The sequence below is a fragment of the Erinaceus europaeus genome, chromosome 8 (genome assembly GCF_950295315.1).
Source record: "Erinaceus europaeus chromosome 8, mEriEur2.1, whole genome shotgun sequence".
Classification (NCBI taxonomy): Eukaryota; Metazoa; Chordata; class Mammalia; order Eulipotyphla; family Erinaceidae; genus Erinaceus; species Erinaceus europaeus.
Genome location: NC_080169.1, coordinates 31,621,871 through 31,648,428, shown reverse-complemented (window position 1 = coordinate 31,648,428; position 26,558 = coordinate 31,621,871). Strand labels below are relative to the sequence as shown.

General features: G+C 36.4%; 1 protein-coding gene across 1 annotated transcript in view; it reads left to right on the top strand.

Moving 5' to 3' along the window:
- ABCB5 (ATP binding cassette subfamily B member 5) overlaps positions 1-26,558 on the top strand; it is a 138,212-nt gene that overhangs the window by 8,066 nt on the left and 103,588 nt on the right. The window contains exons 4-12 of the mRNA XM_060196112.1: positions 4,164-4,218; positions 5,955-6,146; positions 6,232-6,403; positions 11,602-11,726; positions 11,808-11,985; positions 14,655-14,768; positions 15,048-15,158; positions 22,256-22,381; positions 24,589-24,792. Coding sequence (XP_060052095.1) covers positions 4,164-4,218; positions 5,955-6,146; positions 6,232-6,403; positions 11,602-11,726; positions 11,808-11,985; positions 14,655-14,768; positions 15,048-15,158; positions 22,256-22,381; positions 24,589-24,792 — 1,277 coding nt within the window. The remainder of the gene's footprint in view (positions 1-4,163; positions 4,219-5,954; positions 6,147-6,231; positions 6,404-11,601; positions 11,727-11,807; positions 11,986-14,654; positions 14,769-15,047; positions 15,159-22,255; positions 22,382-24,588; positions 24,793-26,558) is intronic.

The window sequence follows — 26,558 nt, the reverse complement described above, 5'->3', positions numbered from 1 at the left end:
GAACCCAGGTCCTTATGGATAGTGATATGTGCGCTTAAACGGGTGTGCCCATTTCTCGCCCCTCAAGTTGTATTGTTAAAGAACCAAAATATGAATGTTTAGAAACAAACAATAGGATATGTTTTCGTCTCTCCCACTATCTAAAAGTGGAGTACTCCTATGGAATATTTTGTAAGCTAAAATGTCTAAAGCAAAGAAATTAATACCACTTAAGATTTTATTTACTTCTTTTACTAGAAAGATAAAACTGGAGCATTATAAAGATTTATTTCTTATATGAGATAAATATTTTTATGAGAGAGAAATAATTCAGAAATAACTCCAGTATATGCAAGAAGAGTGCCAGGGATGGAACCCAGAGCTTCACCTGTGCAAGTTTCTTTATCCATTGTGCACACCTCCCAACCACTACTATTAATTTACACGGAAAAATTTTTTATCATTCTCAAATTCTGAAGATAATCTGCCAAATCATACCCAAGAAAATCTAGCAATATGAAGTCTAAAGTATTACTAACATATAATTAAAATAGTAATAGATTGAAAATTTGGGGGCTGAGTTGAGTGAACATCTTACCATGCTCAAGGACCTGGGTTCAAGACCCTGGTCCCCACCCCACCTGCATGGAGGAAGCTTCATAGTCAGTAAAGTCCTGTAGGTGTCTGCACCTTTATTTCTTCCTTCCATTCTTTCTTTCTTCCTTTCTCTATCTTTATCTCTCTGTGTGTCTTTACTCAATATCAAGGTAGATAAGAAAGAAAAGATGAAAGAAGGGGAAGAGAAAGAAGGAAACAAATGGAGGAAAGATGGAGGGAAAGAAAGGAATAAAATTCTAGAGTTGGGGGGAACATAATGGTAGTGCAGCAGACTCTCATGATGTGACACCAGAGGTCCCAGACGCAGTCCTCAGTACCATCATAAATCAAAGGGGACCCCCAAAAGAATTTTGGTCCATACTCCAAGAGAAGGGAAGACATATTAGAGGATAATGACTAGAGAACTCTGAAACTAATTCCTTCAGGACCCAGAAAAGGAAGAGGGGAAAAAAGAAAAAAAGGAAGCCATTCAGAAGTAGTAATTGATATAAGTGTGTGACTTAGAAAGGAAGAGAAGAATCTGAGTTCCATAAAAAGTAAACCCTCTTACTTCACTACAGAGGGGAAAGAAAAGGCAAGGGACTGAAAACTAGGGTGAATGCCTGATGAGGGATAACTGTTCCCTCAGCCAGACTTTTTGATTCACGAGATGCCAAGGCACTAATCAGAACTCTTTAATTAATAAAATTTAATTAATAAATTTTTTTACTCTGGTAAAAAAGAAAAAGTATATAGAATAATAGTTCAGAAAATAAATGTATACGATAAAGAGAAACTATATAGGGATAGTTTAACAGGACTTGCCTGCCTGAGGCTTCTGACTCAATCCTTGACAACCCCTGAACAGTGCTCTGGTTATTCTTTTTTAAATTTTTTTTTTATTTAAGAAAGGAGACATTAACAAAACCATAGAATAAGGGGTACAGTTCCGCACAATTCCCACAACCCGATCTCCATATCCCATCCCCTCCCCTGACTGCCCTCCCATTCTCTATCTCTCTGGGAGTATGGATCCAGGGTCCTTGTGGGATGCAAAGGGTGGAAGGTCTGGCTTCTGTAATTGCTTCCCCGCTGAACATGGGCTGGGCATTGACTGGTTGATCCATACTCCCAGTCTGCCTCTCTCTTTCCCTAGTAGGGTGGGGATCTGGGGAAGCGGAGCTCCAGTACACATTGATGGGGTCGTCTGTCCAGGGAAGTCTGGTCAGCATCTTGCTGGCATCCGGAACCTGGTGGCTGAAAAAAGAATTAACATACAAAGCCAAACAAACTGTTGAACAGTCATGGACCTAAAGACTGGAATAGTGCAGATGAAGTGTTGGGGGGTATTCCCTGCAGGCTCTTGTGTACTTCAGCTTTCAGGTATATATTTTTCCCTAGTTTATGGGCACGTGTGAGCCTGTATCTAGGTTTGGGGACTTTATTGGGTAGTGGAACACCTGGAATGGAATTAGAGAATAGTATGAAAGGAAAGGTCTCCCGAGTGATGAAGTTGAAGGGTTGTCATTCCACACCTGAAATCTCTGGTCACAGTCTGAAGTGAAGCTTGTTGGGGTAGCATTTGTTGCATTGATTGGGTTGCGATCCGCGGATGCAATATTATTTGATTTGAATTGAGAAAAGCATGCAGGAAAGTGGGCCAAACCCTAAGGTTCCAGGATTGAGGGCAATATAGGCTCTATAGTAGATATGTTCAACAGCCTACAAAGGTAAAGTAAACATATACAAATTGCTGCTACCTCCATTTTTTTCAAAACTTTTCTCTCCCACAACTCCACATTTGTGAATTTCATGTCTTTTACTGTGGGGTGAGGTAGGTGGTGTTTTCATTCTTGATTGTGGTGATGGCTGGATAGCTCAGATTAGCTGTGGTGTTTTGTTCTGAGAAATGCATATCTTCAGAGATATATTTCTATCCCTAACAAAAGTACGAAGGAAACAGCACTAGACATTTTACTTGATTAATAATTTGGGTTTCTCTTTAACCCTTTTGCTGCTCCCCATATTTGTATCCCCCCTCTTTTTCTTTCTTTTCCCTTTTGATTCATATTATGGTCTCATTTTACGTTCTCTCATCTAGGGCTCCTTGGTTATGCTTCAATTCACCTTTTTTTTTAATGTAACCTACTTAAGTTTAGAATGATCTGTTTTCTTAAACAGGGTTAGCACACGTGATAATATGTTTCCTGGCCCTCTGCCACTGTGCTGTCACCCAGTTCTCTGGATTTAAGGCTTGTTTCTTCAGGAATGTGCAGAACTGTTCTGAATAAAGATAAAGAATTCAAAACTCTTCTAAAAAAAAGAAAGAAAGAAAGGAAGGAAGGAAGGAAGGAAGAGAAGGCAGGACCATAGGAAAAATGAATGGATGGATAGATAGATAGATAGATAGATAGATAGATAGATAGATAGATAGATGTAGAAATAATAGTCAACCCATGCCTGTGACCTTAGGAAAACCATTGCAGTTTCCAATAGAAAGAATGGAGGCACAAGTATTCTGTTAGTGGGAATGGTCTGGAATTGTACCCCTGTCATCTTTTAATTTTGTAAACCAATATTAAATCAGTAATAAAAAATTAGAAGACCAGAGCCAAGCAGTGCTGTGGAAGGAACAAGGGAGGGAGAAAGAGAGAAATGAATGACAGGAGGGAAAGGAAAGAAGAGAAAGAAAGAGAGGTGAAAGGGAAAAGGGAGAAGGGAAAAGGAAATGAAGGAGGGAAGGGAGAAAAGGAGAAAGGAAAGAAAATTGTAAAATTTCTGTTACAGATTTTTGCTCTTGGCAAAAATCAATAACCTTGGCATACTAATTAATAAATTATGCATTTGTACAAAAGAAATGAATGAAGTTTTCATAGAAAACTTGTATCTCAGGAAATACTTTAAATACTGTGTTATTTTGCGAATCTTCTTATACCCAATGTATTTGATTTTCATTTAAACTTTTCTCATGACTGCAACTTTGAGAACTTTCACAGTTGTTCTTACTTTTCTTAACTTTTTAAATTTATTCTCTGGGGTATCTCAAACTCAATTCTAAATGTATAACCCCAGTAGAAAAGGGTAATTCTCCTATTATTGCTTCCCCAAGTGTTGCATGACATCAGATATATTTTTTAAGAATTCTCTCTAGGTATGAAATACAGAGTTGATCTTCCCTTATAACTCCTTATAATCTTTCACATCGTGAGAGCTTCTTGTGACAGGAGATAATTATTTCAACTTTTAGGTTACAGAATAAAAAATAAGGGCTGGACATAAAGGTAAACTCGTTAAGAGCATCATCAACTTGCATGCCTGAGAGCTCAGAGGTTTCAGGCTGATTCCTTAGTGCCACCGGTACCAGAGCTAAGAAGTACTCTGGTCTTCTCTCTCTTTCTCTCCTAGATACATGCATACATGATAGACCTTTTAAAAACAGAATAGAAAATAAGATAGTCATAAATCCATGTGCATGCACTGGGTCTATTTTCTTGGAACAATACCTTTAGTTTGGGGAATTATGTATGGAGCAGTGTGATGAACCGCATATTAATTTTCCTTCATTGTTTAAACATTTTTTTTTACAGCAAAACATCAAAACTGTACTCAGTCTCAGGAGAAGCTGGATGAAGGCATTACTGTGTAAGTCCAAATGAAATGTAGTTTGTTGTATGCTGACGTATTTGATATTTATAAAGAAAAAATAACAGAAAAGTCTGATTAATACCACATGTTACTAATTAAAGCAACTATCTACTCTTCTTTCACCAAGTATGTAAAATATGGTTATCACATAATCTTTTTCTTTTGTTTCAATAAATTATTTGAACTGTTACAAAATTCTCTCTTCTATATGCTCTGAGTTGTATTTGGTAAAAGCATGACTCACTTATTTGCACTTAACATAATCACTTCTAATTCTATCCAGTTTGTTCCAGATGATACAGTCTCATCATTTTAATTGCAGAATAGTGTTCCACTTTGTATATATCCCACTTCTTTACTCAGTCCTCTGTCATTGGGCATTTAGGTTGTTTCCACATTTTTGCTATTGTGAATAAAGCCACTATAAACAGAGAGGTACATGTATCTCTTCAACTCCCAACTCCTTTGAGTATATGCCTAGGAGTGGTGGTGTTGTGTCATAGGGCAATTCCATGTTAATTCTTTAGATATTCTCCAAACTGTTTTGGAAAAAAAGATTAACAGACTGTCTTTTATAAAATGTAACGAAATGGTATGGAACTATATCCCTATTACTTTGTAATCTTGTAAATAAATATTAAATCACTAGTAAAAATATTTTAAAGTGAACTTTTACTCAGTTTAAATAAAAATTTTAAACATTATTTTTTTAAAAATAAGAACTAAGATGGTTATGGGGGAAGGGAAAGGGATCTTCAAAGGATAGAGGGAGAGATATGACTTTAGTGGGGGTGGGGGTGGTAAATTGTGTGCTCCAAATGCGGATATGAAAATACTCCTTCAATATAATGATTCTGTAAAACAGTATCAAGTCATTATTTGTAAAAGATTAAAAAGAAATTCAAAAGCTTAATTAATGCAGGAGTCAAGAGATATCTCACCATACTTTACCATAACTGAAGACCTGAGTTTCAGCCTCCAGCCCACACATGCAAGCACCTTGCAAAGAGGAAAACTGAGCAGGGAGCAATGCTGTTGTGTCTCTCCTCCTCTCTCTGTCTCTCTCTCTGTCTCTCTGTCCTCTCTCTCTCTTTCTCTCTCTCTCTCTCTCTCTCTCTCTCTCTCTCTCTTTCTCTCTCTCTCTCTCTCTGGCAAGATCACTTGCTTGGATAGTGTGCTATTTTGCCGCATGCACAGCTCAGGTTTGAGCCTGGCCCCACAGCACAGAAGGAAGTTTCTATGCTGTGGTCTCTGTATCTCATTCTATCTCTCTCTATGTCTCTCTTTAAAGGAAAGGAAAAGATAGGAAAAAAGAGAAGAGGAGAAGAAGGAAGGAGGGAAAGAGGGAAGGATGGAGAACAAGACAAGAATACACCAGTAGTAGTGGGATTTCACAAAGTCCCGATGGCCAAAAGGAAAAAATAAAATAAAATAAAATAAAATAAAATAAAATAAAATAAAATAAAATAAAATAAACCAACTCCCATCAGCCCAGAAGCTATGAAATTTGCACATGCAGGAGACCCTGGTTCCACAAAGTAATATAAACTAAAATACTAAGTTCTGTCTGTACTATAAGAGGTAAACTCTAGATGATTATTACAATGTACTTCATTCTTTCTCATGAGTTTATTTTTATATCCCTTAGCATAATCAAAAATCATTATAGTTTTATTTATCTTAATTGGGGAAGTGTCTTGGTTTTAATAAGACTTTCAAAAATCTTTTTTCAGGTTGACCCTGTATTATGTTGGTGTTGGAGTTACTGCCTTGGTTTTTGGTTACATGCAGATTTCATTTTGGGTTATGGCTGCAGCACGGCAGACCAAGAAAATACGAAAACAACTTTTTCATTCAATTATGGCCCAGGACATCAGCTGGTTTGATAGCTGTGACATTGGTGAACTTAACACTCGCATGATTGAGTAAGAGAATGGCTGTGTAGTATATCAACTTTGTTTTCATATGTTGTATTTACACTATTCAACTATATTAATTTACTTGTTTCAGTGATATCAACAAAATCAATGATGGCATTGGGGACAAGATTGCTCTCCTGTTTCAAAACATATCTACTTTTTCAATTGGCCTGGCAATTGGTTTAGTGAAAGGTTGGAAACTCACCCTGGTTACTCTGTCCACCTCTCCTCTTATAATTGCTTCAGCAGCTATGTTTTCTAAGGTAGGCAAGCTGACTGCTGTGATGTTGACTAGAAGTATATACATGAACTAGATATTTTACTAAGTTTGTCCAAAAAAAGAAATTTCTAGTTATTTTATAGCCACAAAAAAAGATATGTGTATGTATGTCAGAAATATTTTTATTTTGTCTACCACTAGTCACCTATTTTGCTACAGTTCATTTTCAGAAGTCTCTCTTCATTATTTAGCTTACTGTATTTAAAATGATACCATAAATAAAGTACTAGTACATTATACATTAGGTGGTGGTAGAATCTTGTGTGTTCTAAATTTTCAGATAAAGTTTACATTCATTTTACTAGAAAATAATGATAAAATTAAAAATATAAAATACCTGTATTTTCATAAGATTCTGAATTATATTTAAAATGTCTGCTAATCTTTATTTTTATGTACTAGGTTTGTTTCAGTTTTTCAAAAAATATACAGTAGTCCCTCATTGTCCATAGTTTAGCTTTCTATAGTTTTCTATTTATTTACACCTGGTTTTGAAATGAATGCTCTTTGTGAAGTCTTAAAATAGTTAATAATTTCTTACCAAATCAGTTTTTAGCAGTACTGCCAATATTTATGCCTATCTCCTAGATGAAAAGGACAGTATATTCTTGAGTAAAGTTTATAGGCTGCTTTTTGGAACTTTTAACTTTATAAAACTGTTCTTTATGAAAGTCAAAATTGTAAGATTTATTGAATTTATTGATATAAAAATTAACCTAAATAATTTTTAGCAACAGAACTGTGTTATAATTAAATAATTCCTTAGACTGTAGACTTGGATCCTTAGATGCTAAATCTTTGTTTAGTGTGACTTAGAGTGATGACCTTATAACCTTCATCAAAATGTTCATCCCTGGACTTCTGGGGTGAAGCTATGGTGAAAAGTTGGCTGCCATCAAGAAATCAAATACAATAACAAAATAACTCAATGAATTTCATCAGATAATTTCTGGTAAAGAAAAGAATATCAATCAGTATGTGAATGTTGGTGATGTCATGTAGACATGGAAGCAGGAGCTGAGAGGACTCAAGCAGAAATGTTGAGCTGAGTTGTTTTCAGGCACCATGTTTGCATTTGTTTCAGTTCCATATGGCCTATTTAAAGGACCCACAAGGAGCCACTCAGGGACCTTAAAAAAGGACCATAGGACTGCTGTTTAGAACTGTAGAAGCCACAGTCCCCTGAGCAAAACCCAGGAAAACATTCACAGAAACCAGGGAACTGAACACTGTACCCTTGTGGCATCATGGAAGTTACCAGTTACCCAACTGCCACAGAAACCTTGGTAATTGGGGTCAGTCTGCCCTACAATCAAGAAAAGTGACTTCAACCTCACAGCAGAGTTCCTACTTTCAGGAATCAGTCTGGAAAGAGAAAGAGGTCTGTGTTCTCTTCTCCCTCACCCCCAGACTATGGCTCTGTTTAAGGGATATCAGGCCACATAATACTACTCACTTCTTCAGAGTTCCCCCTCTCTATCCACAACTCACATACAAGAACAAAACACTGCTTTTAGTCAACAACAGAAACCAAAACAGATGGGTAAAACTAGAAAAATGCTGATTCTCCAAAACAAAGATGATGCTCAGAAACTTGATGCAAATCCAGAAGATATAACAGAGAAAGAACTTAAGGAACAAATTGTCAGGAAATATGAAAACATACGAGAACTTAAGGAACAAATTGTCAGGAAGTATGAAAACATACAAAACTTTCAATTAAATATGGAGAAGTAGATTAAGAAAAAATCCATTGTTTCAAAATAGAAGTTAAAAATGAAGGAATCAAGCAGTGAAGCACCTCATTGAGTACACATGTTACCATGTGCAAGGACCCAGAGTTGAGCCCCCATTCCCCATTTGCAGTGGGGATACTTCACAATTGGAGAAGGAGGTCCGCAGGTGTCTCTCTTTCTCTCCTTCTCTATCCCTCCTCTCAATTTCTCTCTATCCTATCAAAAAAAGAAAGACATTTAAAAATAAAAGAAGATATTAGTTATCTCAGAGATTCAGTTCATAGGAAAATGAAACACTTGAAAATAGTTACAGGGTATGAAGAACACCTTGAATTCATTCCAATATCAACCTGTCAAGAAAGTTGATTTATCCATGTAGAAGACAGAACATCAAAAATTGAAGTCAATCTCATTGTCTTCAAAATAGAAGGAGAAAAAAGGTTTAGGAAAAGTGAGACTCCATTAGAAAAACAAATTTTAGAATTAGAGGAGTCTCGGAAAAAAGAGGAGAGAAAGAAGGAAGCAGAAACCATATTCAAAGAGATAATAACATAATTTTTTCCAAATATGGAATATGGCAATGATATAGATATTCAGGAAGCAGAAAAAACTGCCAAATTCCTAAACCCCAACTTGGGCTACAATACACATCATTTTACACTATCAAAAGGCAAGGACAAACTAAAAAGTTTACAAGCTGCCAAGGAAAAAGAAGAGAGTGACTTATAAAGGCAGCATAATCAGACTTGAGATTTTTCTGCAGGAAACATGGATGGGTGTGGGGTGGTATATTCAAGGTTTTAAAAGACAACAAGTACCAGCCATGCATACTTTACCCTGCAAAATTATCATTCAAAAATGAAGCAGCAATCTAAAGAGTACTAGATATGGAAAAACTAAAAGAGTGTTCCATTACCAGACAGATCTGCCTTGTAGGAATTTCTGAAAGGAGTGCCACAGAGAAGGAAATAAGGAATATTTAATGCTCAACAAGGTGATACACAGTAAAAGCAGATCTAGATAACATATAGTATGAAAGGGGAGGAAGAAATGGACACAGTATTTTCAAGCAAAGAACAATGAGACAATGTTTTAAAAAGGACTCTCTTGGATTATATATAATATAATATCTATAATATAATCATACTTTTTTGTATATTTAAATACATAGAGTCCTATATGCCTTTTTAAATGATGTCATTTTCTATCTAATACTTTTTTGTCTTTCTTATATCTTTTATTTGTTTGTTTTTCCCATACTCCTTATATATAATGACATGAGGTTCTTTAATTTGGCAATTGTGCGCAAGGATTCTTCTTATAATTTATATCTGTTACCATATATCCTGCATTACTCTAAAAGGCAAGTACTGGATGATTTATCTCAAATGTTCAATGTAAAGAACTAGAACACATAAACTTGAAGAAAGAAAGGAAGGAAGGAAGGAAGAAAGGAAGGAAGGAAAAAAGAAAAAAAGATGAGGGAAGGAGGAAGGAAGAAAAAGAAAGGAAGGAAGGAAGGGAGGGAGGGAGGGAGGGAGGAAGGAAGGAAGGAAGGAAGGAAGGAAGGAAGGAAGGAAGGAAGGAAGGAAGGAAGGAAAAGTAGAGAGGAAAAAAAAAGAAATCAAGCCATCCCTAGCTAAGACTGTGAAAACTATAGTGGTTATCCTTGGGGAGGAGGAGGAGAACTGGGGTTGGAGGAGGGAAGGTGGGTGCAATGTGCAACTATACCCTTGTAATCTTATGATCTTGTAACCTATTATTAAATCACTAATAAAAATTAACTTTCACCCCCTGCTTATTTAAAATAAGATCCTCTTATGTTACTAAGATCTTAAGCTTAACTTCCCAGAAAAGTTAAATGGAAAAGCAATTTAAAAAGAAAACAGTGGTGAATCTAAGTACTGTTGCTGCATTAACTGATTGTTAAGAGGAAAATGAAAAGGATCAAAGTTAACTCATGAAGACCCAGTGCATACATTCTAGTTTCTTTCAGCTCAGTTTCATTCTGTAAATACAAAATACTATGCATAGGGCTATTTGATATGTGCTGCTTCTCCTTCAGTGATATAGGAATAATTTATTTTTAAGTAAATTTAGAAGGCAATGACTAGTGCTCAGTTTATGCTACCTTATGTTAACAATTGTCCTGAGTAAGCCCTAAATTAAATCAGCTCCAATTATGTGGAATATATTTTGAAACTGGGCAAATTATGTATGTGAATAAACACACAGCTCTGGAAACAATTACACTGCCACTTTTTTCTCATTGAACTGTTATGCTAACTTAATCCTTTACTAACTCAAGGGGTAAGATGTGTAATAGAGAAAAGGCACATTCTGATTTCAGATTTTGAGAAATTAACTAAACATATCACCAGTAATAATAGCCTGCTCCCAGATTGCTTTATAGTGAATAACTTCAGCGATAACATCCCAAATAAATGCATGATTGTTTCCTCATCCTACTATAATGCTGTGCCCATACACTCTGAATCCTTTGCTTTGCTTTTTTACATAATAAATCAAAGTCAAACCAGTCTTACTATTTATGAGTGCACAAAAAAAAAAGTTGTGTTCCTAATGCCCTTCTCCAAGTCATCTTTCCCCCAAAAAATCAAACAAAGCCATTTTCCTTATGTTTTTAAAAATGCAGAAGCAGAGGAGTGGAGAGACATCTCAGTGGTTATGCACTGGACTTGCAAGGTTCAGTCCCTAGAGCCATTATTAGCCAGAGCTGAGCAATTTTCTGTTCTCTGGCGCTCTCTCATATCATAAGTAGATAAATCTAATTTTGAAAAAAGAGGTATCCTAGTACAAGAGTTAGACTGAGTTATTTTAGACTAAGTTCTTTGCTGTGAGACTTTTTGTAAGTTTGTTCACATTTTTGGCCATTGAGTTCCTAATTTGTAAAGGGGCAAATTTAGATTAAGTGCTATAACTACATCTTTTTGATAACTGAAATTCTTTGTACATTGTTACACTGTTCTTGGCTCATTCTTGAAAAGTGTATGTGTGTGTGTGTGTGTGTGTGTGTGTATGTGTGTGTGTTTTAAACATTCTTTTTAAAATATTTATGTATTCATTCCCTGTTGTTGCCCTTGTTGTTTTATTGTTGTAGTTATTATTGTTGTCATCGTTGAACAGGACAGAGAGAAATGGAGAGAGGAGGGGAAGACAGAGAGGGGGAGAGAAAGATAGACACCTGCAGACCTGCTTTTTACTGCTTGTGAAGCAACTTCCCTGTAGGTGGGGAGCCAGGAGCTCGAACCAGCATCCTTAAGCTGGTCCTTGCACTTGGCGCCAAGTGCGCTTAACTCGCTGCGCTACCGCCCAACTCGTGTGTGTGTGTGTGTGTGTGTGTGTGTGTGTGTGTGTGTGTGTGTGTGTATGTGTGTGTGTGTATGTGTGTGTGTGTTTTAACTGTAATTGTGGTTTATTACAGATAGTCATCTCATTGACCAGTAAAGAATTAAATGCCTATTCCAAAGCTGGTGCTGTGGCCGAAGAAGTCTTTTCATCAATCCGAACAGTTGTAGCCTTTGGAGCCCAAGAGAAAGAAATTCAAAGGTCTGTCCCTTTATTGATGACAGTTTACCTTTGGGTTTAGTTTTTCCCAAGGCTTTTATTACCCTGTTTTGTTTTTTTAAGGTATACACAGAATCTAAAAGATGCAAAGAATGTTGGCATAAAAAAGGCTGTAGTTTCAAAACTCTCTCTTGGTGCCGTGTACTTCTTTATGAACGGGACTTATGGACTTGCTTTTTGGTATGGAACCTCCTTGATTCTTAGTGGAGAACCTGGCTACACCATCGGAACTGTTCTTGCTGTAAGTCTTGTCTGAGAGCAAAGGTAAACTCTTCTTGCCTAGAGTTTGGTACGAAATTATCTTTCAATAGTAATGAATGATAGATTTTTTAATAAACCAATGTTTATTTCCTTCAAATTATTTACATACAGCTTAAATTCATCACAAATTTATAGGATTTATTTATCCAGCATGTCATTTGAAACTTTGTGGGTTTTTTTTTTCTTAGAGTTTTCTTTTTCTTTTTTAATATGGTGCCAGGGAATGATTGCAGGGCTTCTTACATCCTCCATACCACATTTAAGCAGCCTTCTTGGCCTTTTTTTCATTCTTCATTTCTTAGACTAGGTAGAGAATGTATGGGGGTGGTGGGCACAGGCAAGTGGAGAAGGGAAAACCACAATGCACTCTCCTACCCACAGATCTTCCCCTGCATTGTCCAGGGTGATCCCATGTGGGTCAGGCTTTGAATCATAGGTCTCATTCATGGAAGGCATGAACTTTTGGTTTTCTTAACCCAACAGTATGAAAGGTCAGCCTCAGTGAGACATTTTTCTTTCATTCTTGATAATATAATATGCCACTCTATATTTGCTATTTCTACCCTCTAGACATAGTCTGTATATTAGACTACTATCCTTTGTCATTTTTAGCATATAATAATATTAAAAGCAGAGTATCTACATTTGTGCACTCAAGATTTTGTACATTAAATTATAATTTATTCAGTTGTTTCTGTTTTTGTAGAAAGGCAGGAATGTGTGTTTCAATTAATGAATGAGTTTAGCAGGATTATGTAGCTCTACTTTGCATTCCCATGCACCTTTTCCCCCCATCTTAAAGTGTTTTTTTTCTTAAATCATTTTATTGGGGTGAAATGATGATTTACAGGACAATTGGATATACAGGGACAATTTCTTTTTTTAACATTATTGTATTTTCTTTCACTTTTTGGTTGTCCCTGGGGCTGCGCTGCTTCAGGCTGACTTTTTCAGATTGGAGAACACAGAAGAAGACACCTTAGCACTAAAAGCACCTCAGTGCACTCAAACCCATATCATATTGATGACAAAACAAAGGCATTATCCAAATGAGCACTCTTAGTAGCCTCCAAATCACTTTATTGCAGAAATAAAGGTTTATAGGAGAGTTGTTGGCACATGAGTACAACTTCTTATCTTCCATTGGTAGGTGTCTGCATCCCACTCCCAGCATCAACTGAAGACCTTCTTTATCACTGGGCACTGGGTCCCCAACACCCTGTGTACCCTTTTCGACCTGCCCCTCCCTTGAAATCTTATGCTTTGCTACAATTCATCACACTCAATCCAAGTTTAAGTTTCACCTTGTGTTTTTCCTTTCTATCTTTGTTTCTTAAGTTCCACCTGTACGTGAGGTCATTGGGTATTCATCCTTCTCCTTTTGGCTTATTGGCTTATTTCATACTTAATATGGCTCCTTCAAGTTCCATCCAATATGAGGCAAAGGAGATAATTTCATTATTTCTTGTAGCGAATATTCAGTGTGTGTGTGTGTGTGTGTGTGTGTGTGTGTGTGTGTGTGAGATAACTTTTTAACTGCTCTTCTGTTATCCTTCTAAATTTCTGCAATAAAGATATCAGTTTAGGATTAAGAACTATTTGTCTTAAAGTAAATCGAGCTGATACCACTTAATCTTCCCATTTTATGTAGATTTTGTTTTCTTCCAACTAAGGTCATATTTTGATTTTAGGTTTATGTACTTAAAATTTTAAGTTACCTTTGTGTTTCATTCATATAAATAAAATTGAGTATGAGGAATTTTTGTTACACCCTTACTTTTCTTTTTTTTAATATTTATTTTATTTATTTATTCCCTTTTGTTGCCCTTGTTGTTTTATTGTTGTAGTTATTATTGTTGTTGTCATTGTTGGACAGGACAGAGAGAAATGGAGAGAGGAGGGGAAGACAGAAAGGAGGAGAGAAAGATAGACACCTGCAGACCTGCTTCACCGCTTGTGAAGCGACTCCCCTGCAGGTGGGCAGCCGGGGTTCGAACCGGGATCCTTATGCCGGTCCTTGTGCTTTGCGCCACCTGCGCTTAACCCGCTGCGCTACAGCCTGACTCCCCCTTACTTTTCATTTTTATGTGTAATTGCCATTAAGGCAGGAAAGACACATTGTGAAGATTTTTTTTTTGTTTTAGTGTGTGTTTGTGTGTGTGAGTGTGTGTGTGTGTGTGTTTTTGTGTCTGTGTGTGTTTTCAGTGATCTATCCACCAAAAAATGAACAGGCATCAATAATACAAACAGCTATAATTATCTATAAAAATAGCACAATATTTCTAAGGTAATATATCACATTCGTCTCTTTAAAGCTTGAGGAATTAACAAGCAAGAAGAAATTGAAACTCACCTCCTAACCCAGCCAGACTTAGTTATGGTCAGCAGTCCTCAATACAGAGATTTGTTCTCCACCCCAAGACTACCTAGCAGGTTATAAAGGCAAAACTAAAAGATAATCACATATTTTCACATTAGGAAAAGGCCAAATATGTATGGAGTACTGGTGTCTCCTTTATATTCATACTTCCAGCAGCATCTATCATTCTTTCCTACACAATTTCTCTAATACCTTTCTATGAGTTTTCATACTTTTTTTGTCTGTGTTATATAACTAAAAATGGTATTTTGTTGTTGTTGTTCTCATAGGTATTTTTTAGTGTCATCCATAGTAGTTACTGCATTGGAGCAGCAGCACCTAACTTTGAAACCTTCACTATAGCCCGAGGAGCTGCTTTTAATATTTTCCAGGTTATTGATAAGGTAAATTTTCTAATTGACTTTGAAAAAAACATACATTCTTATTTCACTAAAGGGGGAATAGTGAATGAAATCCATATGGCCAATCGGCTATGGAAAACAAGATTGTTAATTCTTCTAGAAAGGGAATTGTACTTATTGAAACCTTCATATCTAATTCAATGTACTTCTAAAATAGAAGTAAAGACATAAAAGAAAACCATACTTAAAATAATTTAAGGAAATGCAGAAAATAAACTTAGTTCCTTGAAGATTTATAATGTTCTTTTTTGTTTTCCTGAGAAACCCAATATAGATAACTTTTCAACAACAGGATATAAGCCTGAATTCATAGAAGGAATGGTGGAATTTAAAAATGTTTCTTTCAGTTATCCATCAAGACCATCTATCAAGGTAGGTTAAATTTAATTATATAATTATACAATTTTACTGTGTTGTCCTCTCATAGTTAAGATTTTCCACAATGGGATTATTTGGGGTCATCTTTATCATGGTTTTGTCACTTAGAGGAGATCAACAGAGTGAACAGAAGGAAGATTGTAATTAACAGGTAACTCTGGAAGAAGTGGCTATATTTTGCTTCTTTTCTGTATTCAGTTGACCGAAATATTTTTAATTCCATTAATTCCTGTGTTCTCGATTTGAGAGTGCAGCAAAATTACTTGGATTGATGATGTCATCTACATGTGATCCCCACCATTTTTAACGGGGGCGTATGCACATGTTTACCTTTCCCTTGTATTATTTTATTTTTTAATACAGAGGCAAAACCTTATCCTTTCACTTTTATATGCACACAAATTAGATACTCTTCCTTGAATCTTAGGAAATTATGCCTGATTCTATTTTCTTCTTTTCAATTTATTTTTTATTATCTTTATTTATTTATTGGATAGAGACAGCCACATATTGAGAGGAAGAGGGGATAGAGAGTGAGAGAGACAGAGAGACACCTGCAGCAATGCTTCACCACTCATAAAGCTTTCCCCCTGCAGGTGGGGACAGGGGACTTGAACCTGGGTCCTCATACATTGTAACATGTGCACTCAACCAGGTGCGCCACCTCTTCTTTTCAATTTATATATGAATAAATAATTTACCAACACCACAAACAGCCAGGCACTATTTCTCTTATCTGAGAGAGAAGAGGAAAAAAGAAAAAGCACTCAGAAGTAGTAGGTGTAGATATGACTCTGAAAGAAAGTGAAGCCAGAACTGTAGAAAATACGGACAAAAAAAAGGATACAGAGATAGATAGTTATAAGTCAAGCATATCTGTGACATTGGGAGAACTACTGCAGTTTCCAAAGGAGCAGATGGAGACACAGAATTCTGGTGGTAGTAACAATGTAGAATAATACTATTATAGTGTAAATTTGTAGGTCAATATGAAACCACTAATAAAAAATTCTCAAAAGTAATAATTTACTATTAAAGTATGCAAATAGTAACTAATAAATAAATAAACAAACAAATAATTTTGTGTGCACTCTACATGTGTACCACTACCCAGCCCTGAGGACATGACTTTAAGTAAATTGATTAAAGTACTAATGCTACAAACCTCTGATACCCTTTTTAAAATTTTTATTTATAAAATGGAAACATTGACAACCAACAGGATAAGAGAGGTACAGTTCCACACAATTCCCACCACCAGAACTCCATATCCAATCCCCTCCTTTGAAAGCTTTTCTATTCTTTAACCATCTGGGAGTATGAACCCAGGGTCATTATGGGGTGCAAAAGGTGGAAGGTCTGGCTTCTGTAATTGCTTCCCCTCTGAACATGGGCATTGACAGATCAATCCATACTCCCAGCCTGTCTCTCTCTTTCCCTATTGGGGCGGGGCTCTGCAGAGGTGGGGTTCCAGAACACATTGGTGGGGTTGTCTGTCCAGGGAAGTCAGGTTGGCATCATGGTAGCCTCTGGAACCTGGTGGCTGACAAAGAGTTAACATATAAAGTACGGGGGGGTCAGGCACAGTAGGTTAAGCACACATAGTGGGTAAGATGTAAAGCAGAACTAATTGTTGACTAGCAATGATCCTAGAGGAAAGAATATTGCAGATGAAGATTTGTGGGTCTCCATTAAAAAAAAATAGTAGGTCTATTTTAGGTATATTCCTAGGGGCCCATGACTTTACTAGTTTTTGTCTGAGCCTGACAGACTTTACTAGCTACTTTACTAGTTACTTTACTTTACTTTACTTTACTGACATGACTTTACTAGTTTTTGCCTGAGCCTGACAGCTGATATGAGGTAGACCCAGGATATTGTGTGGGAAGATGGTGTCAGACTTGGAAAAAGGACTAGAAAGCAGGATCAGGAAAGAGAGCAGCTCCCAAATATGGGGAAAGTATATAAATATTGTTAACTGGAAACCCCATTGATTTGATCTGGGGCCCATATTCACCGCAGGAGCCTGTGTGACTTCTGCATTCCTATAGGTCTGAACTCTCATTCTGTGGTCATGGCTAGGAACATTCCAGGCTGCACTAATTTTAGGACCCATCTTCTTCGAGTGGTAGAGTATGTTGTGCAGCCTCCCTTCTGAGAATGGAACAGTCCCTACCATGGTTGATCCACACAGAGGGCAAGGTCCTATAGGGGCCCACAATGGGGTCCATTATATTGCTCCTGATGGTGATGACCAGTGAAAATGGCGAGAGGGATCTTTTAGAGATCTAGGTCCACCAAGTCTGTGTTGAAATCCCAGAGCTCCCTAAATAGGGCCCCAAGTGATGGGGTGGGCTGGTAGTGACCATAGAGTTGTCATTAAAGTATGCCAGTCTCTTGCCCTTACCCAGCTTTTGTAGTCCTTACTTTGTCTGACAAGGTTCATTTTCAAAGTGAAATAGGAAGTAGATGAGGAGGGTATCTAGGTCTAAGTACAGACTATTTCATTAGGTACTTTATGGTGTTATTTTTAGGTCTCTCTACTTGCTGCATTTTTTGACTCACTGCAAACTATTGTGCACTTTCGCTTTAAGGTATATATTTTCCCCTAATTTATGGATACATGTGTGCATATGCCCTGTCTCATGGACCTTAGTCTATATCTAGGTTTTGAGGCTTTGTTCAGAAGTGTACCCCCCCCCCAGTAAAATTAAGGAGTCCTATGAGCTAGGATAGGTCTCACCAGAGTAATGAAGCTAGGGGGATTGACATTATACACCTGACATCCCTGAACACAGTCCGAACTGAAGCGTGCTGAGGTGGTACTAGTCTCATTGATGAGGCTGAGATCAGCAGATGAAGTATCAATGGTATGAATTGAGAGAAGCATGCAGGAAAGTGAGCCCCACCCCAGAGGTACCAGGACTGGGAGAAATATGGGTTTTATAGACAATGGGGAAGGTTCCTGCTGTCTTAGGGTTTAAGAAGGCAATAGATAGTTATTGCTATAACCAGATTATTTGGCAATTGGGTTTTAACTTTGAAAATCCCATTGTTAGGATTTTCTGTATCATACATACAAGACCTCACCATATTTTATGTCCTTTAATGGTATTTAATTATAGCTATATCTTATAAAGTATTGTCACCAGTTTCTTCTGTTCTTCTTGGTCTAAGCTTATAGGTGATTTTATATTCAAAGAAAAAAATCATAATTAGAAATGTATAACAATTTGAGCCCACTGTTAAAATTCAATCTAATTACCAATTTGAAATCTTAAGTGCTTAGATTTGGAGGATTATATACTTAGAGGTATGGTCTATGCATCAAAGTTTGAGACATTCAATTTGTTTATCCCCTCTCATATTAATTAAATAGTGATTTGTGAGACTATAAGTTAATAGGAGTGTGTATTAGCACCATTCCCACCAACAAAGGTCTGTGACCTTTCCCCAGTGAAGCTACCCTCACCCTCCACCCAGGGATTTTTCCTAACTTCTAATGCCTTTTAAAGTATCCAAACATACCCCTTTAGAACCTGTATGAAAAAAAAAAATCTACTTATTCCTATCTTTCTGTAAATCTTAAAAATTACTTTAAAGCTCCTTTTAATATATATTAAATTATCATTGTTAGAGTAGTGCTGTCATCTACTATTTTCCTAAGAAGTATTTCAATATTTTATAACTGTATTTGATTTGAAATTTCCTGGAAATTTAAGCAGCAATTGTATATTGTATGGGAAAGAACTTTTCACGCCTACACTTTTCTTGAGGTATAGAATTAATCATTGCTGGGATGAGAGGGAGTCTACTCATGTTAAATAAATAAATAAAACAAAGTTTTCCAAGAAAGAAAAAACAGAAACTTACCCTTTAGTAAAAGTAGGTACCAGCTTCTATAGTCTCACTGATTTCTTGCCTCTTCTAGAAAATTTTTTCACTGCTTTGTCCTTTAAGGTCTTATATTTTACATAAATAAAGCCTGCTTTTGTTTTTTGTTTTTCACAAATGGGGACATCAAAGTGAGAGAATTCCAAGAAGAGATTCTCATGTTTGGTGATGAATATATATAAATTCAAGCAAATATCATTGAGTTTCTTAATGTTATTGCTATTGTCAATAAGAAAGAATTATTATTTATATATTATTTATTATAATTATTTATGATGTTTCTCTCACATTACAGATCCATAGGACAATAAATACTCGTGTCAACATGAGTTAATGAAAAACTTATTTTTCGGGAGTCGGGCGGTAGCGCAGCAGGTTAAGCACATGGTGCAAAGTGCAAGGACTGGCATAAGGATCCCGGTTCAAGCCCCTGGCTCCCCACCTGCAGGGGTGTCACTTCACGGTGAAGCAGGTCTGTAGGTGTCTGTCTCTCCCCTTCTCTGTCTTCCCCTCCTCACTCAATTTCTCTCTGTCCTATCCAACAATGACAACAACAATAAAAAAAAACAAGGTCAACAAAAGGGAATAAATATTTTAAAAAAAGAAAAACTTATTTTTCATGTTCAAGAATAATTGTCTCTTCTCCCCTCATTAATAAAGTAATTTTTTAAATTTTGTATTGGAGGAGCTAATGGTTTACAGTATAGTCATCGACACAGGTGTAGTTTCATTATACACCAGGTCCCCAAAGTTCTCATCAACCCCTCCCTCTCCCATCTTCCCCAGAGTCCTTTTCTATCATGCAATACACCTTAGCCAGTCAATTTTTCATTTTGTTATACCTATATATTAAGTCCCACATATAAGGGAGATTATTTGGTATTGGTCCTTTTCTTTTTATGTTTATTTTTCCTTTTGTTGCCCTTGTTGTTTATCATTGTTATTACTATTGTTGTTGTTACTGTTGTCATTGTTGTTGGATAGGACAGAGAGAAATTGGGAGAGGAGGGGAAGACAGAGAGAGGGAGAGAAAGATAAACACCTACAGACCTACTTCACCACTTGTGAATGAATCGAACCCTGCAGGTGAGGAGCCAGGGGCTCAAACCAGGATCCTAATGCTGGTCCTTGTGCTTTGTGCCATGTGCACTTAACCCGCTGCACTACCCCCTGGCCTCTGTCCTTTATTTATCACATCAAACTTAACATGATGTCTTCAAATTCCATCTATGATGAAACAAAGAAGATGACTTCATCATTTTTAACAGCTGAGTAATATTCCATCCTGTGTATATATCACCTTTTTTTTTATAGACACTCAGCTGTTGGTAGATATCTGGGTTGCTTCCTTGTTTTGGCTATTAAAAATTATGCTGTTACAGACATAGGAACACATAGCTCTCTCCTGATAGATATTTATGTTTCCTTTCGGTAAATACCCAGGAGAGAGATTTATGGTCCATTTCTAGTGTCCTCAGAAATCTTCAGCTATTTGCTACAGATACTGGACCAATTTACACTCCCACCAGCAATACAGAAGAGTCCATTTTTTTCCTACATTCTCTCTAACATCTGTTGTTACTGTCCTTTCTACTGTATAATATTCTCAAGGTGTAAAATGGTATCTCATTGTTCTTTATTTGAAGTTCTCTGATAATCAGTGACTTTGAGAATCTTTTGTTGTATCTGTTGTCCCTCTGGATCTCATCCTTGTCTATGTCCTTGCCCCATATTCTAGTAGGATTGTTTGTTGTTTTTGTGTTTTTCCCTTCATTGTATTCACTGAGGCTCAGTTCCTGCACTGCAAATCTGCTACTCTTATGGCCATTTTTTTTTATTATTATTTGGATAGGACAGAGAGAAATTGAGAGGGAAGGGGAAGATAAGGAGGGAGAGAGAAAGATAGACACCTGCAGACCTGCTTCACCGTTTGCGAAGTGACACCCCCTCACACACAGGTGGGGAACCAGGGGCTTGAACCGGGATCCTTGCACAGGTCCTTAAACTTCGTACCATGTGTGCTTAACCCAGTGCGCTTCCACCCAGAAGCCTGGATTGTTTGTATTTTTATTACTAAGTTTACTGAGCTCTTTATGTATTTTGGTTATTAGTCCCTTATTTGATATTATGTAAAGACCCTCTCCCACACTGTAGTGTCTTTCTGTTTGGGTGATGATAGCCTTTGCTATTCAGAAGCTTTTCAATTTGCTGTAGCCCCACTTAATTATGTTTGGGTTTTATTTTATTATTATTACTCTTTGAATCTTTGAAGGTTTTTTTTTTTTAAGCATAGATTGTGATGTGTTCTGCCAATGTTTTCTTCAGTATATTTGATAACTTAAGGCCTAATATCTATGCCTTTGATTCACTTGGAGTTGACTTTTATGCACAGCATGGTGATATGTGATGGTCCAATTTCATTTGTTTGCATGTTTCGATCCAGTTTTTCCATCACCATTTGTTGAAGAGACTTTCACCATTTAATGTTTTGGGGCCCCCTTGTCAATAATTAGTTGTCCATAGGTGTGGAGTTCCAGGTGAGATTTCCCATTAGAGATAGAGAGAGGAGGTGTCTAGGGTGGGAATCTCATCTATAGAAATCTCTAAGGTTTCTTCCTAGTATTTTACTTTGGAATATATTTTGCATTGTTCTTAAAAAGAGGCTTCCTTAATATATGAAATATCTGGCAAGGTTTCATTTAACTGTTACATATTTTTTAGATCTGATTTTCACTAACTTGATAGTCATTAAACTAGTAAAAAATATTTCACCTTAAAATATCAGATTTGGTATGATTAATATTTTTGAATGTTCTTAATTAACATTCTTTTTTTCCTTTATTGGGTAATTAGTGTTTTACATTTGACAGTAAATACAATAGTTTGTAGATGCATAACATTTCTCAGTTTTCCACATAACAATACAACCCCCACTAGGTCCTCTGTCATTCTTTTCCAGGATCTGTATTCTCCCCAATTAATCATATTTTTATATGAGATTATTTTACTATTGTTTCCCAATATTGTGTAGTCTATTTCATATGTGTACATTTAACAAACATAACAAGATCTAAACTTCGAAAATGTCTCTGAAGAAATTCTTTGTTTATAATTATACATTAGACTTCTGGAAATATGTAAACATATTCTCATTTATAGTAGTTTTATGGAACTCCCCCCTCCATATATTCCAATAGATTCTAAAAGGTCTGAATCTCAAAATTAAGTCTGGAGAGACAGTGGCATTAGTTGGCCCCAATGGCAGTGGGAAGAGTACAGCAGTTCAACTTCTACAGAGGTTGTATGATCCTGAAGACGGCTTTGTAAGTGAAGCTAGCAAAACTATGTACAATACAAACTATGGGGTTTGGAAATCCTGCATATTACAAGGAATTTACAGTTACATCAGCATTTTGTTATTTCCTGTATATTCATTCATTCATCAAATAATATATATTGAGTACATACTATGTGCCAGATACTGTTCTGGACACTGGTGATACACTGGTGAACAAAGAATAAAAATCTGTCTTCCTCGACAGAGACAGACATTAAGTAAAAAAATGATGTAGAATGTTAGAAAATAATAAATGCTATAGATGAAAATAACATCATAGGGCTGCAGAAATAGCATAATGATTATGCAGAATGTTTTCATCCCTGAGGCTCTGAAGTCCCAGGTTCAATCCCCAGCAGCACCATAAGCCAAAACTATTAAGTGACCTGGTTCATATCTATCTACCTATCTCTCTATCTATCTATCTGTCTGTCTGTCTATCTATGTCTATCTCATTGCAATCACTCTCGTTGAAAAATTACATATATGATGATAACTTGTAGTGTCCATAACTTAGAGTTTTAGTTTCACAAAACAAAACAGAATAGAAAAATTACTTACTCGCTGCTTTTCTGTTATGTAGAATTGGAGTTGTATTTAACTTTATCAATCTTGTAAGTAACATAGAGACAAACTTTGTAGTCACAGAGGCCTAATGCCCCTCTTCTGTTCCATTTTCAACTATTACTTTGTTTATTATGAAAGAGAAGAAATCAGAAGACTCTGCTGTTTAGTATAATCTATTTGGTTTTGACTTTCTTGTCTTTCTGCAGTGACAACAATTCAGCTCAGGTTAATATGTTCTATCTATAGTCACTTCCCCAACACCTCCACTGTTCCTTTTTTTTTTCCTCCAGGGTTATTGCTGGGGCTCAGTGCCTGCACTATGAATCCACTGCTCCTAGAGGCCATTTTTCCTATTTTGTTGTCCTTGTTCTTATTGTTGTTAATGTTATTGTTGCCATTGCTGTTGTTGTTGGATAGGACAGAGAGAAATCAAGGAGGGGAGAAGGATGGGGGAGAGAAGGATAGATACCTACAAACCTGTTTCACCACTTTTGAAGCCACCCCCCCTGCAGCTGGGGGAGTAGAGCCTCAAACCGGGATTCTTATCGCCAGTCGTTGTGCTTTGCACCACATGCACTTAACCTGCTGCACTACCGCCCAACCCTCCCACTGTTACATTTAAAAGAAAGTCTACTTTCCTTGAACCTGGTTTCATTTAGTTTGATTATCTAAAGTCTTCATTTTTTTAGTGAGCTGGACTCATATGTTCATATTATTATTGAACAAATAAATTATTGGATAAGCATTCAATATATATTATAGTTGCATAGAAAAATCTATGCCCAGGAGGTGGCACACCAGGTTAAGCGCGCATAGTAGGAAGCACAAGGATCCTGGTTAGAGCCCCGGGCTCCCCACCTGCAGGGGCATCACTTCACAAGCAGTGAAGCAGGTCTGCAGGCTTGTGTCTTTCTGCCTCTCTGTTTCCCCCCTCTTCTCTCAATTTCTCTCTGTCCTATCCAGAATATTGAAAAAATGGCCGCAGGGGCAATGGACTCCTAGTGGAGGCACAGAGCCCCAGCGATAATCTTGGAGACAAAAAAAGAAAAAAGAAAAAAATCTATTCCCAGACAAAATGTTAAAGTTGGTGAAAGGGAGATATTAATTGTCAAACTATTTATTGAAATATATTGGTTAACAAGTAACTAACTGTACTGTTTATGGAGAAAACAGTATATACTTATTATTATTTATAACAATGACTGGAAGACATGCTTGTCTTTTTTAAGGGAGTGATTGTTGAAGTGAGAAAAAGGCATTTCCTAGAAAAATGTTTTAAGGTCATATCAGCCTTAAAGTAATATAACTAAAGTCTATATGCAAATATTTCTGACTACTAGTGTAAATATCTATAAAATGTCTAATTTGTAGATTATCAGATAAAGATATTCACGTGTTTTGGCAAAACTGTAATATAATTTTTGAGATATTTTTATTAGTTCTCATCTACAGGAAAAAATTTATTGAGAAAAAATACATGATATGTTTTGTCAAAATATAGTCCATCTGTGATTCCAGAAATACTCATCTCAGTATATGTATTGGATTAATTAAAAAAAAAAAAAAAAACTCTAAAGCCACTACAGTAAAGGGATGAAAACATGACACATTTCTTTGGACTAGCAGATTACAGTGGATGGTAATGACATCAAAACTTTAAATGTTCGACACTATCGAGAATATATTGGAGTTGTCAGCCAAGAGCCTGTTTTGTTTGGGACTACCATTAATAACAATATTAAATATGGTCGAGATGGCGTGACCAATGAAGAAATTGAGAAAGCAGCAAAGGAAGCAAATGCTTATGATTTTATAATGGAGTTTCCCAATGTAAGTACACCATTTGTCTTTAAATGCACACTTTGTCTTTAGCTTAGAGATAAAGCAGAGAAAGATTCTAAAATAAAATAACAAAAACAATACTCTACAAAGGAAAAGAGGTGTGCTTAATTTTTTAATTAGGTGAAATAGCTATAAAGAGATCATAGTAACAATCAAAAGGAAAAATGCTTTGGGGAGGTGGAGCTCTGGGACACATTGGTGGGGTCATCTGCCCAGGGAAATCAGGTTGGCATTATGGTAACATCCGGAACCTAGTGGCTGAAAAAGAATTACAATATAAAGCAGAACAAATTTTTGACTAATTATGAACCTAAGGGCAAGAACCTGAGGGTCTCCATTTTGGAAAAAGCTAGTAGGTCTATTTTAGGTATATTCCAAGGGGGTCCATGACTTCACTAGTTTTTGCCTGAGCCTGACAACTAGCATGAAGGTGGACTCAAAGTATTGTCTGGGGAGATGGTGTCATAGTTGGAAAAAGGGCTAGAAAGTTGTATAAGGAAAGAGAATAGCTCCCAAATATGGGAAAAGTGTATAAATATTGTTAACTGTAAACCTCATCAATTTGATCTGCCAATGCCCATGTTCAGCAGAGAAGCAATTACAGAAGCCAGACCTTCCACCTTCTGCACCCCGTAATGATCCTGGGTCCACACTCCCAGTTATAAAAAATAGGAAAGCTTTCAAGGGAGGGGATTGGATATGGAGTTCTGGTGGTAAGAATTGTGTGGAATTGCACCCCTCTTATCCTATGTCCTTGTCAATATTTCCATTTTATAAATAAAAATTAAATTAAAAAGGGAAAATGCATTTTAAAATGTCCATTTCCTAAAGTGATGTTTACTTCTTATCAACTCTGACTGAAAATAGCAAAGGAAAAAATGAGGATTATAGTAAAATAAAACAATTACATGTAAAACAAATCATTAGTCTAAGTGGAGAAATTACTTCTGCAAATGTTGGTTTTTGTGGCCATCTTGTGGCTGAAAGAGGAAATACATACAGTGTTCAAGTTGATTCTGTGTAGGTCAAAAGGGAAGCTGTGATTATTTTTAGAAGCACATGGAACGAACACTGAACAAGAAATGTGAAGTTACAGTTGAAAAAATATAATAAGCTAAAATTATCGATACTAGGACCAAATATTCTAACTGTATTGTAATGAGTATTTATAGTTAATAGAGAGCTGTAAAATCATTACTTTGCATTTTCTAAAAGTATCCATCAGTAAACAACTGAAATTGTTGTGGGGAATACTGGCTGAAACAGTTAAGGATGAAATCTGAAACTAAGTACAGATAAAATGCTACCACCACAGAAGGCAACAAAAGAAAAGGGAAAGTTCATTTTAACAGATGTTTTCTAAAATTTTTATTAATGATTTATTATTGATTTTAAAAATTATGAGATAACATGGGTTTAATAATTCCACCACTAGTGTTCTGTATCCCCATTCCCTCCATTAGGAATTATAATAGTTATCCCAGGGTTACAAATTTGGGTTGACTATCATTTCTATAACTATTTATATTTACACTTATTTGCCCCCCCTTTTTTCCTTTTTTTTTCTCTCTCCCTAAGTCACACCTACACCTATTACTACTTCCAAATAACTTATTTTCCTCTTCTCTCTCCAGATACTAATGGAATTAGAGCCCTCTGATCATTTTCTCCTAACATTTCTTCCACTCTGGGAATATGGACATATTTTTTTATAGAGTGTAGAAGGTGTGAGTTCTGGCTTCGGTAATTGCTTC